The sequence below is a fragment of the Oryctolagus cuniculus genome, chromosome 13, assembly GCF_964237555.1.
Source record: "Oryctolagus cuniculus chromosome 13, mOryCun1.1, whole genome shotgun sequence".
Classification (NCBI taxonomy): Eukaryota; Metazoa; Chordata; class Mammalia; order Lagomorpha; family Leporidae; genus Oryctolagus; species Oryctolagus cuniculus.
Genome location: NC_091444.1, coordinates 46,625,058 through 46,638,720, shown reverse-complemented (window position 1 = coordinate 46,638,720; position 13,663 = coordinate 46,625,058). Strand labels below are relative to the sequence as shown.

Below are 13,663 nucleotides of genomic sequence, written 5' to 3'. Positions count from 1 at the left end.
ATAGAAAATCCCTTATGTTGTGTTTGCGCTTGCTCCTGCAGAGCAATTTTTCTTAGCAAAATCTTGAAACATTCCTCATTGCTCTTCTGAGTGAAAGGGTTCGGGCTTTGGAACACAGTTATCTTTGAGACATCAAAGAACATTTGAATCAAAGGTGTCGATCCCTTGTGAACTAAAGCTTTATTATTGTTTTCTCGATCTCTTTGCAACCCTGCACCTAAGCAAAAGCATTGTAATCTTGTCATAGCTTCTGATAAATCCACAGGAGATGCCCCATGTGAACTAGAGATGCCATCCCCCTAGGGGATCCTGTGTTCGGTGTACATGATATCTCGTATAAGTCTGAGTTTTTCTTGTACCCTTCCTGGGCTGGGCTTGTCCAGAAATCTCGTCTCCTTCACGCTACAGCAGCTCAGGGCTCCTCTGTGTGTATGCATGTGTGTGTGTGTGTGTGTGTGTGTGTGCGCATGTGTTTTAAAGGTATCGGTAAAATTTTAGTCTTAACACCTGTAAGCCAGTACTGGTGCTGTTGTGTCCTACAAATTTTAGCACTGCTCTGATACAATAAAACCTTCTTTCTCTCCAACTGGTTCAACTTCAGCATAGGCAGGATGTCCAGAACCTCTTCGAAATTTCATCGCGGGCCATCTGCTTGGGCGTCTCTAAAAGACAAAATGCAAAGATAATGACCATCAGGGTGAGATCCTATCCCGGGGGACATCTATTTGCTATTTGAGATTAACTTCTCAATTAAAGGAAGTAACACAGGTAGTGATCGTCTATAACCGTGACAGTCAGAATTAAGTGCTCTCCTCTATAAGCCCTTGAGCGCTTGTGTGTGACTCTGGCACCATCTACCCAGCAGGTGAGATTCCGTTTGCCATACCCGCTCCCAGAGGATTGGGAGCGCCTCAAAGGCATATGCATATTTATGTCTGAAAAGTGCCCAAATACGTCTAGGCAAAAATGAACCGTAATAGAAAAAAACAAGTCTTCTTAATATATGAGCATAGCCACTGACATTTTCCCTTCTCTAGAAGTCAACCCTGATATCACTTCATTTTGTTTATTACTTCACTCAGAAAGTGAGGCCATAAAATTCTGCACAGTCCCTACAAGTGTGCTTCCAATTAGGTTCCAGACTTGCTGGCCATAAGCTAAAAGAAATACCACTCACCATCTTGAGCAATTACTTATTAAGTGAAGCATACACATTTATGACTTTGTGTGCTTGGAAATTAAAAACGCCCCACCCTGAAAGTGGAATCCATCATCAGAGGTGTGGACAATCTTGAGCCAATGAAGACTGCACAGTAGACATGGGCACTCAAATGCAGGTTATTTGTACTGACAAAAGGAGAGCATTCTCCCCAGTGCTCCGTCCATCAAATAAACCTTCTGTGATTTACAAAAAGATGTGCCGAAATGAATTATTGAGTTACAGCGGCAGAAGGCACTAAAATGTATTTCACAGCCACAGTGACACTAGAAACTATTACTCCATTTATCAAAGTGCCTGCAATTTTGGGGGTAAATAAGACAATAAATACTGAAGGAAGTTTATATCTATCTGAAGAATTTTAATGTAAAAAAGGTTAAAAAATCAGTGTACACAAACCAGCATTTGGTATTTTCTGGATTTGCCAATGACATGTCAATGTCAATGAATAATGGCTACAGGAGAAGTTTTTCACATCAGGTAGGAACAGTTCTACATTTTGGAAAAATATCAATCAAGCTAATTACATGCTGCCTGCTAATAATATCATGAGCTATCTTGACGCCATTGTGTGGTCAGAATGCCTTATGCTTATTAGCTGATTAAGCCCCAGGAAGTAACTGAAACTGAATGATACTTATTTTCCAAAAGAACAAGTTCAAACTAAGGATGGGGCTGCACAGTAAAAACAATTATCTATGGTTAAAACTATAAAACCAGGTGCCTGTGGTGGGATGGAATGTTACCATTGATGCAAACATAGCCTGCACCTCTACAGAGGTGGGCAGTGAAACTCAGGGTGATTCCTGTGCGGAGGGGACAGACCCACCTGTTGTGGGGTTCGCTACCTGTAACCTGCAGTCTGGTTTCAGTGACTTCACAACTGGGGTTCTGCAAAGCCACAACTGCCCTACTTAAGTAGCACCACCAAGGCGTTTCTCACAATCTCCATCTTTCCAAAGTTCACCTGGCCTGTGGGCAGCTGGTAAGTATGGGCCCGCGAACTGGCACCAATTTCGGAGCTCAGTACACAGATGCACTGCCTACGGATGACTCCTCATTGGGAGAGGGGTGCAGATGACAAGCATGTTGATGACAATGCTTAATGAAAGTTGTGTTTGATTATGCTCATTGTGCTAGGTGATCCACACCTCAATCATTTACATTTGCACAGAGCTAAGCTGTGATGTGAAATCAATCTACTTCCAAAGTCAATTCTCCCCGCTATAGAAATTGCTTCTTAAAATTCCATGGTCGGTGCATTCCTCACTCGACAACTGTGAACATCACTCTAATTTTATTTCAGTATTAAAAATATACCATTACCAATGACTTCAGTACACTGTTCATAAGTCAGAATTACTCAGCTAATAATTCTGTCTTAGGTGAAAAGATTGCAGGATTACTATAATGTGTATCATGTACTGTACGAGCTCATCACAGAGGTCCTTTAAAAAGACAAAGTGCAGAAATGCTGGACAGTGAACTATCCTTTGTTACCACAACAGCACAACACAAACATTTTCTGAACTAACTACATATCCATAAAGATAACTTTTCTTTTTTAAAAAAATAATTTTTAAAAAAGACTTATTTATTTGAAAGGCAGAGTTACAGGGAATGGGAGAGACAGAGAGTGAGACAGAGGATCTTTCATTCACTAGTTCACTCCCCAGATGGCTGCAATGGCTGGGGCTGGGCCGGGCCAACGTCTGGAGCCAGGAGTTTCTTTTGGGTCCCCCATGTGGGTGCAGGGGCCCAAGCATTTGAGCCATCTTCCATTGATTTCCCAGGAGCATTAGCAGAGAGCTGTACTGGGAGTGGAGCAATTGGGATTTGAACTGGTGCTCACACAGAATGCTAGGTCGCAGGTGGCGGCTTAACCCACCAATACCTTAACCTGGCCACAATGTGAGCCAAGATAATTTTTTTTTTGATTTTCTATTATTCATTGTAGAAAAACCAAGAAATACTCCAATAATGTTTAAAATCAGTAGAGAATCCACCAGTCACACATAATTTGGTTAATCATCAGTGTACACCAGTCATATACATTTCTTTATTAAAGAACAAAAGATCAGAGGTACAGTCTAGCTATAAAATTATTCAGAACTGCTATTTGATTCATGGAAAACTGAAAATTTACTCTTATTCCTATAGTGTTTTTCTGTTGTTAAACTAAAGGGCAATATTCATAATATTTGATTATTTATAATGAAATCTGACAAAAGTCACACAAATTTGGTCTCATTTTACATTCCTTGGTAATGCTTTGATATCTCAGTTTTGGCTCTAAAAAGGCCACATGTAAAGTAACAACTTCACTAAAATTCTGCTTTCTTTCTAGAATACTTTCACAAAGAAATAGACAATGCTGTCCCGTATCACAAAAACAATTATGTAATCATGAACAAAGAACTTGATTTTTCTGGACTTTTGTTTTCTCATCTGTAAAAAAGACACTGAATTTGTCCTCTAAAATTCTAGGATCATTATAACTTGCTGCTGGAGATCACTGACTTTAAAATTGAGGAGAAAATCAATGTTTTTAGAAAACCTACGTAATTTGGTTACTCTGATCATTTTCCCTTCTGCCTCCCTCCACTAACTCTTAGAATCCCCAAATTTAAAGAAAATCTGTATAAATTAGTCTAACATGAAATTGCTTTTCTGAATTAATGTGCAGTTGTTCATACATTTCCCTACAAATGAAAGTAACTGGACAATTCTAGGACTTGAACAGAATGGCTGCATATTCAGTTCTCATGGAAGAGTCTCTAATGGGGTTGCTTTGATGTGAGCCCTCCAACCAGCGGATGGGGCAGGGCCTGGACGGAGGGTGTAGAACTCTAGCTGTGAACTTTCAAGTGTGTTGGAGCACCTTGGTGTTTTGGGGAAGAGGTAACACCGTCCTTCCTTCTCGAGGCTTGGGCACTTCCAAATCTGTGTTCTTTGTAGACTGGCTAATTCTAGTAGTTACAGAAACTAAAAGAGTCCACGGGGCCACCTGCTCAGAGGGCAGGATATATGTGGCAAATTGAAGAATTCAAAGCAGAGTGTAATGCTAATTCATTACAGTGATTTGGGATGTAATGCTTTAAAACATTCCTGGGTGGAATGCGTGGGTGATCTCTAATTTCTTTTCTGAGAATTATTTATGTGATTAATCACATTCAGAAGAGAATGTTCACAGTGCTATCTCAGCTCTGGGGTAGGCTGCACGAGCAGGAATTCTCCCTAATTACTCCTTCAAAACTATTAATTGAACAGTCATCCAGATCTGTCTCAACGGTCCGTGGCAAGATAATTAGCTGAAATATCCACAAACAAACCTGTAGGGTAGCCTCAGTTAGCAGTGTACACAAAACTGCAGCTGGAGACCTGTCTTCCAGTTCAGAGAGCAGAACAGTGCTTTCTCGGAGAGATGATCCCTCGAAAGGACGTGATGAATGTGCAAGGAAATTGTTAAACTCAGGGCCCAGATTCAGGACACCTGTGGGGCAGGATGGCCCTTGACAAGCAGCTGATTTGGAATTTCTGGTATTTTGTGCTGCTTTCCTCAGTGAAATGTGAGGAAGTGGGAAGACTGGGATCACCTCCCAGTACAGAACATGGCCAAAGTCACGTCCTCCTTGTTGTTAATTCTATCTCCTTGTCTGCAAAATGAAGGAGTTTATTAGATTCCAAACTGCTTCTTTTTTAAAAAAAATTTTTTTTAAGCCTTAGCCTTCCCAGTAAAGTCTTACCTAGGAGCCCAAACAGCATCACTCATGGCAGGAGGTCCTTTAACTGTAACAAAGGGATCCTGACTCTGAGACAGGGAGTCAACTGGAGGAGTTCCTGTTATCTCCAGTCCTACAGGATATGGGTTTGATTCTCCTTGCTCTTGCTCTGAAGAGAAACAGACCCCCACCCCCACCCCAGCCCCATGCATGCCTCGCCCCACTCCCACCTCTAGCCTCTGCCTGGACCAGGCTCAGACCAATTTAGGAGCTATGGCTGACCTAGGTTGATTGCAATACATTAGCACGCTAAATGACACACCTGCTAGCCGCCATGACAGGAAACACTGGACCCTACAAGCAGTGAAAACGGGCAGTAGCTAGATGTTGGGAAGACTCCACCTACTTCTCAGGGAGACCATGAATACTCTGCCCCCTTATTAGAATGTACCGCCCCCACTTTTTTTTTTTTTTTTTTTTTTTTTACGATTATATTTATTTGAGAGGCAGAGTTACAGAGAGACAGGTCTTCCATCCGTGGGAAGGTCAGCCATACCCAAATGGCTTCAATGGCTGGAGCAGAGTTGATCTGAAGCCAGGACCCAGGAACTTCCTCTGGGTCTCCCACGCAAGTGCAGCAGTCCAAGCACTTGGGGCATCTTCCACTGCTTTCTCAGACCATCGCAGACAGCTGGATCAGAAGAGGGGCAGCTGGGACAGGAACTGGTGCCTCAGGTGGAGGCTTCGCCACTATGCCACAGCACCGCCCTATACCTCCAGTTTCTCTGAAGACCCTACCACATAGACACAGGGGGAGAAAGGGTCCTCCCCTCTGAGCAGGCCCCTCTCTTCTGTCTATGGAGTGTGCATTTTGGCTTTCTTAATGAATGGTTACTGCTCACTATTCACTCTTCTCGCCCTGGCTCCTGGACTTCTTCTTGAAGGAAATCAAGGACCCGGATACCAGAAGGCCCTGCTTCCACTGCTCCCTGAGCCCCGAGGGAGTCTACGACTCTTGTATTTGTTAAAGCAAGCTGTCTGAAGCTGTCAAGAAAAATGGCCAAGACCAAACAAGATCTTGTCAAAAACACAGATTCTGCTTCAGTAGGTCTGAAAGAGGCCTGGGAGTCTGCGTTTCTAGCAAGTTCCTGGGTGATGATGGCACAGCTGCTCCATACAACCCCCTGAGGAGCAAGGGTAGTGATCCTCTGAGACGGCTTCAATCACCAACATCCTCCAGAAGTGAGCAGAAGGCAAAACCTTGAACTTCGACCTTCCTTGTGTCGCCCACACGTCTTCATGGGAATTGAGCGCCTGTCCTGCCTGTCCTTGCCTTGGTTGTCCAGGGGAAGGATGGGTGCTTTTCTGTCTTTCAAACTCTGAAATACACGTTCCTCTCTATTTTCCTTATTTTATGTTCAATATTTCTTCAGTCTTTAACAGTTATATGGCTGGATTGCCAGGTTTAGCAAATAAATATAGAAGACACCAGTTAAATTTGAATTTCAGATAAATGAGTCATTTTTTAAACTATATTTCATGAGACACATTTATGCTAAAAAATGACTTATTTGTTATTTGAAATTCAGATGTATTTGAGTTTTCTGTCTTTTACTTGGCAACTCTATCTATAAGGAAACACAGGGTCCTTGGGCCCTGGCCAGGGAGCCTTGCAATCTAATTAAAATAAACAACTCCTGGTGGTGGCTATGTTTCTTTGCTTCATGAATTACAGATCACTTTTTCCTTAAAAAGAGGAACTCACACCGATTTGTCTCCTTTTTTCTGGTGTGGCTGAGAATTCCAAGCAGTAACTCATGTGGGGAGCACGCCTGGGTGTTATTTTACATTTTTTGCTCCCCTAGTTTTGGTTCTTTCCTATGTGGAAGTTGCTTTCTGTCTTACACTTGCTTCTTCTCCAACCTACAAGGTCTACTTGCCATGGACAGGCTGCCCCCATTCTAGAATTATCCCATGAATGATCCTGAAGAACTGGCTAGTCCCATAGTTGGTACATATCCAAGATAAAAATTGTCCCTAAGCATAAAAGCTATTTATTGAGATTAACAAAAAACTGTACTACTCATTTGAATTTATTTAAAAAAAATGAGTCTCTAAATTTTATTTTCCATGAACTTTTACAAAGCTTCTTTCTCTCTTTTGTATTTATTTGAAAGGCAGAGCAACTGAGAGAGACACACAAAGAAAGAGAAAGGGAGAGCTTCCAAATGCCCAAATTAGCCAGGGCTGGGCCACACGGAAGCCAGGAGCCAGGAATTCCATCTAGGTCTGCCTCGTGGGTGTCAGGGAGCCAAGTACTTGGGCTGTCATCTGTTGCCTCCCAGGATGTGCACTTATTAGCAGGGAGCTGGATGGGAAGCAGAGTGGGGCTTGACCCTGGACATTCCAACACAGGATGTGGGTGTACTAGACAGCAGCTTAACCCTCCACACCCCAATGCCAGCCTCTCATATGCCTTTCCAAAAGCTAAAGTGTGCAAAGTACAAAGTAAATCATTCTCCAGTGGCTGATAAGTATAAACTTTTTAACATGGGAGGAATTATCTTTCAATCAAACATTTCAAATACTTACTGCCTATTATTTTTGTTTATTGTCTAGTGTATTCAAAGATGACTGAAAATAAAATCAGCTGGGAAGATAAAAAACAAACAAAAACACTGATGCTGAGGCTCACGTTGGCCAACTGAGTCAGGATCTCGTGGTGGGGCCCAGACAAAGGCCCTCATTCAGAGCTCTTCAGGGAGTCACGAGCACAGGGAGGGCTGAGAACCAGCCACTGTCCGACTGTCCTCTGTTCTCAACTCTATCCCACCCTTTCCCACCCTGAGCCTTCACCTGAGGCAGGCTCCCAATGCGGAGTACCACTTACTTCATCATCCTATATAAGCACCATCCATTTCACATTATTTCCAAGAAGACTTTCTAAAGCTTTAGATGTTTCCTGGTATCTCATCAATATCTCTTGTTGCATTTTAACACATTGTAGTTGTTTTTGTGTTTGTATAAAATGTAGTGTGTGTGTGTATGTGTGTGTGTGTGTGTGTGTATGAGGGGACTTCCAAAAGTTCATGGAGAATAAATTAAAAGGTAAGGTTATTTTGGTGCAAAAAAGTTTTGAAATCCACAGATACAAGGAGTCTTCAAAAATTCCATGAGAAATGTACATTGTAGAACATTATGCACAGATTTAAAAATATTATTCCACAAAAATAATCTTAATTATATTTCCCATAAACTTTCTGGGGAATGAACCATCATATTGATGATATCTCGGTCTCACTGTCTCTCTAACTCTTTCAAATAAATAAATCAATCTTAAAAAAAAAAAAAGCTACTAATGCTCCTGCCCAATGCGCTTGCAACTACTCATGCTCCCTCTCTGAGGTACTCCGTCCTGTCTGGCACAGTTCATTGCTTTTCCTGTTCAATAATCCGGTCTCTGCTGTGAGCTGACTTCATTCCTCTCTACCTTCCAGCACTTTAAAGCACCCTTTCCTTTGTTTCCTTACCTGATGCCTACGCCTGAGTCAGGAGGAGAAACCATTTATTTAGTGTTTCTTGGTATCCTCCTGGGCCACATCTCTCTTCAATGTCTGAATGCCCAGCCCTCACGTTACAAAACCTTTTTTTACCTCCTTTAATATGGTGCCCGTCCTCTTCCTCAAAACTGCATTCTTCCAGGTTACCAACAGAGCACACTGGTACATTACTACTTTTTCTCTCCTGGGTTACTTAGAGCACCTTACACGGCTGCCTGTCTCCTCGCCCTCTCTGCTTGGCTGGCTATCTGCATAACTGATATATTCCCAGGCATCTGGCTCTGCTTTCTCCTGCTTTTCTTTCCCTCTAACTATGGTCGCCTTTTCTGGTGCCTAAACACCACATGCGAACACGTCGTAAGGTATTTACTGTGAATGTGCTGCACGCATCTCTCTCATCTCCATAGATTCCCCCTTATTCCCCTGGATGCCAACTCTTGCTACAATAATTCCATATCTTCTAACCTGATTTCTTTACCTTAATGCACTTACTTTCTTCATTGCTTATTTGAAAAGGCCCAGCTGTGATTTGACTATCAACTCAGACCAAATCTTCTTGAAATCCAACCCCTGGAACTCTAACACACAGTTGGTGTGACTGCAAATTAGTATAGCCCCTATTTATAAATGTTGTCTTCACTGAATTATTCCCCTTACATAATAATATATGCTTCTATAATGTGTCATAATCCCACATTATGTAATATTAATATAGCCACCTCTGGTTTAAAAATCATATGTATATGTATGTGTGTAATCTTTACATAGGAAGTAAAATTAGCAAATTATTGAAATTGTTAAATTAATGTGTACTCATTGAACTCAATACTTTTCTGTACTATTGGAAATATTTTTCTAGTGAATCTTTTTATTCTTTTTTAAAATTTTATTTGTTATACAAGCTTCATATATTTTATATACAGATTTAGGAACACAGTGATACTTCCCACCTACTCTCCTTCCCACCCACGATCCAACCTTGCTTATTGGAAATAATTTAAAATGCAAAGACAAGAAGGCATTAAAAATGCAACCCTTCATCTTCCTTCCTCAACTAACTCTGCCTTTTGATGTTTCTAATTCTCCCACTAAAAAATTTAATTTCCTAGCCGCTCAGATTCTGCACGATGCAGTTATATTTGATTCTTTCATTCTCATTCCACGTACGCAACACAATGAATCAGGGCGTCCTCATCCTCTCTCCCACCTTTTACCACTAATTAGCTGTGGGATTTTTGGAAATTGCTTAATTTCTTAGACTGTCAGTTATCTGCAACACATGGATATAACAACACACCTACATTTGAGACTCAGGAAACTGACAGAAGTACTTTCAAACGCAAATCTTCATGCAGAAGAAATGGTTAAGTCTGATCTTCCAAAAGGCTATGAAATTAGACCCAATTAGTTCTTCCTATCAAGACCCAGATCTAGCTCTCAGCAACCACCCCACCCAGGTACGATGGATACAGTGCATCTTCTAACTCTCTTCTGGGGATCCCTTCACGTGGTAGGCTCTCTCTACTCCTCCCACAACACTATTTCCAACTGTGGTCCTGCCTGCAGAATGAAGGCCAGAGTCTGTGATTTGACCTTCAAAGCCTCCTCCATTCAATTCTGTTTTACGTTAAAGCCATTTCCAGTACTTGTCAATAGGTATCAGCACAGAGTTGAATACACTGATTCAACTTGTGCTTTCTTGATTTAGTATTTTCTTAATCATACTGTATCCCTGTTACCTCTGAAATGTTATCTCCTCTTTTTTTTTTTTTTTTTTTTTTTTTTACAGGCAGAGTGGACAGTGAGAGAGAGAGACAGAGAGAAAGGTCTTCGTTTTGCCGTTGGTTCACCCTCCAATGGCCGCCGCGGCCGGCGCACCGCGCTGATCCGATGGCAGGAGCCAGGTGCTTTTCCTGGTCTCCCATGGGGTGCAGGGCCCAAGCACCTGGGCCATCCTCCACTGCACTCCCTGGCCACAGCAGAGGGCTGGCCTGGAAGAGGGGCAACCGGGACAGAATCCGGCGCCCCGACCGGGACTAGAACCCGGTGTGCCGGCGCCGCTAGGCGGAGGATTAGCCTAGTGAGCTGCAGCGCCAGCGTGTTATCTCCTCTTGCTCAGCAGCCTTTCAAGGTTGCTCCAGTATTATGCTTAATGGGGTACCCTCGGTTAGTCTTCTAAACATTTTCTAGTACTTGACTGCACCCTTTCTTCAGCACGCATTCTATCTTTGGCATTCCTTTTGCTATTAAATTCTTAAGTAGCTGTTTGGCCTTTACAGTTTTTATGTTCAGTATCTCTGAATACATAAAAAGCTGGAAATATAGTTACACATGGCATGACCACATGGTTTATTGTCCAAATTAGGACACTTTGGAGAGTGAATGAGGGAACTATTAATTATATCAAACAAGACTCAAACTGGGATGGTCCTGGGCCAGTCAGGATGTATGTTTACCTTGGTTACACCCTTTGCGACTTTCACAGCATCTGCCAGATGGCACAACACCAATAGACTCCAGTTTTGACCAATTTTTCCAGGGTACAAGCTGAGAGAATTCTAGTCTTTAGCATCAGCCTTAGTTCCTATATTGATATTGCTTTTGGCAAATATCTTTTGATTTCCTGAGCTACAGTGCCACAGGTGATTATTTTCTACAAAAATTGTCTAATAATTTGCTACTAGACAGGCAATTTATTCTAAAGGAAAATAATTTATTGTGGGTGTGAAAACAAGGCAGTTTACTGTTGCCGAATGACTGGATTCAAAGACAAGATAATGCTCCTGTGGCAGTAAATGTTCTAGTAAAGTCAAATGTGAGTTAGTGCTGCTCCTTACAAGACTGGCTGTGCTACTCTATAGAACTTTCTCGTAAAGTCACTTGTGTCTGGGCACCAGTGTGTTTCTAAGGGGAGTCAGTGAAAGCTGGCAAGTCAAGCTCTCATCAGCTGTGACCTTCGGAATGGTGAATGGTAGCTATTTTCCCCCCTGAAGTCCTGTGCTGTAATCCACACTTAATGACACAATTAGAAAACAACCCAATAGAACAATTTACAGCATCAAATCCAAGAGTGGACACTCTTCATTTGAGGATTTACTGTAGTGCCAGGGCAAAATACAGACCTTCTTGTATGCCTAGTACTTCATGATACTTTTTTAATTGTTGTAATTTAAATGAAATTTAAAATTTTAGAAAGTTTAAAAGGCAAATTGCAAACTTTTTACCTATTCAAGGGTCTATATTAAAAAATCGATAGCCAGAATGGTCTATTTTCCCCTAAATCTTAGGGAATTGATTTATGTATTTTGTAATTTTGTGTACATATGATCTCTTGTCAAATCATTCCAGAGACTGAAATAAACAGGTGATTACAACTGACCAGGGAAGAACTTAGCGTTAGCACAGCAGGAATGAAGAAGGAATACGTGACACTGGAGGATCAGTTGAGGAGATATTACGGGTCCATTTGTAATGATAGCCTATTTGCATACAGTGTTGTAACTAACAGCAGTGTATAACCATTCCTTTCTGAGGGCCTCCAGTGGTGTTCATTACTATTCTTTACAAAGACTCCTGTAATTTTTACAAAAGCTTTGCTCAGAGGGCAACACATTCATCCTGTGACAACGAAGTACAGATAACCATTGTAATGGTTTTATGTTCAGTCCAGTTACAGTTCTGAAAGTAACTCTATTTGCAATAATTAAAACATAGAAAAAAAGAAATATAAAACTGAGAGGTCTGAGATATACCAATTACAGCCCATTAGAAACAACTGCTTTTATTGTATAATCGATTTTATATTCTCTAGGGGTTGATAATGTGGTTTGTGATACATTTAGATCACTTGTTCATTTTCTTTTTCTCTTATTATCTGAATAACCCACCAACTATTGCTCAAGGAAATGGACCAGGTATGGGAAAAAAGGAACCCCTATAGAAAATCTTGGTAATTACACAAGTCTTAGCTGAAACTAAAACTGTTTACAATAATGCTTTCAACACAGATGAGGGCTGCTTGGGAGTCAGCACATTACATAGAATGGCTAAGGAAGCGACCAAAGTCACACAGTTAGTTAAGAGCTGGAATACACACAAGGTCTATGCTCTTGGTGCTGTGGTCTTTCTCCTACAGTTTTTTAATAGTTCCTGACTCTGCTACCATCAAGCACCAAGGCCTTAGGCAAATCATTTCCCATCTCTTGCTGTCTATATTCTTATATATAAAATGAGAGAGTGAACGAACACTTAGAATGAGTCTACAAACTCCAGGCAGCCTTTGCAACTGAAAAATACATCATGCTGATTTTTAGAAATGCTAATATTCATTTATCAACCACGTTACTTTAATCTTACACATTTAAAATGCTCTGTGAATATATCAACTAAAATATTTCCAATAGTATTTGCATTAAAAATGTCTCAGAATCAAATCCTACCAATTGACTGTTGCAACAGAATGACTTGTGTATACTACCGAGCATACAAAATTTTTAAAAGGAGAATGGAGTTTCATTTCTCTTTAGATGATGCACACAATGCAAAGAGGTGTGAGCCAGTGTATGTGATGTTTTCTTAAAATTTTTCCTACCCCGACCTTTCTGCCATTTCATGACTCTGTTTACTTGGATTATTTTAGATGATACCATTTATTCAGCTGAGCATCATGCTTGTCCTTGGGGATAAAAATGATGAATGAGACACATAATGTTGTATCCTGGAGCTTCCATGTTGTTATTAAAGTTCACAATGAAGAAAGTCTTTATGATTTTATTTTAAAGCTAGTTCCTTCAAAAGAACTGTCAGTAAATTATACCTACTAATTAGAGTTCCACCCACTCCAACAAATGGAGAAAAATTTTAAATGTCATAATCTCTGGCTACTTATTTGCCCACTGAAATATCATAAATCATTTAATCTTAAAATTAGGTGCACATTAACCTTTTTTTTTTTTTTTTTTTGACAGGCAGAGTGGACAGTGAGAGGGAGAGACAGAGAGAAAGGTCTTCCTTTTTGCCGTTGGTTCACCCTCCAATGGCCGCCGCGGCCGGCGCGCTGCGGCCGGCGCACCGCGCTGATCCGATGGCAGGAGCCAGGAGCCAGGTGCTTTTCCTGGTCTCCCATGGGGTGCAGGGCCCAAGCACCTGGGCCATCCTCCACT

At 41.3% G+C, this 13,663-nt stretch overlaps 1 protein-coding gene across 1 annotated transcript in view; it reads right to left on the bottom strand.

Annotated features, from left to right (window-relative positions):
* Positions 1 to 161: 161 nt before the first annotated feature.
* PLXDC2 (plexin domain containing 2) overlaps positions 162 to 13,663 on the bottom strand; it is a 466,948-nt gene continuing 453,446 nt past the window's right edge. Inside the window, exon 14 of the mRNA XM_051821437.2 lies at positions 162 to 662. Coding sequence (XP_051677397.1) covers positions 546 to 662 — 117 coding nt within the window. The 3' untranslated portion in view covers positions 162 to 545. The remainder of the gene's footprint in view (positions 663 to 13,663) is intronic.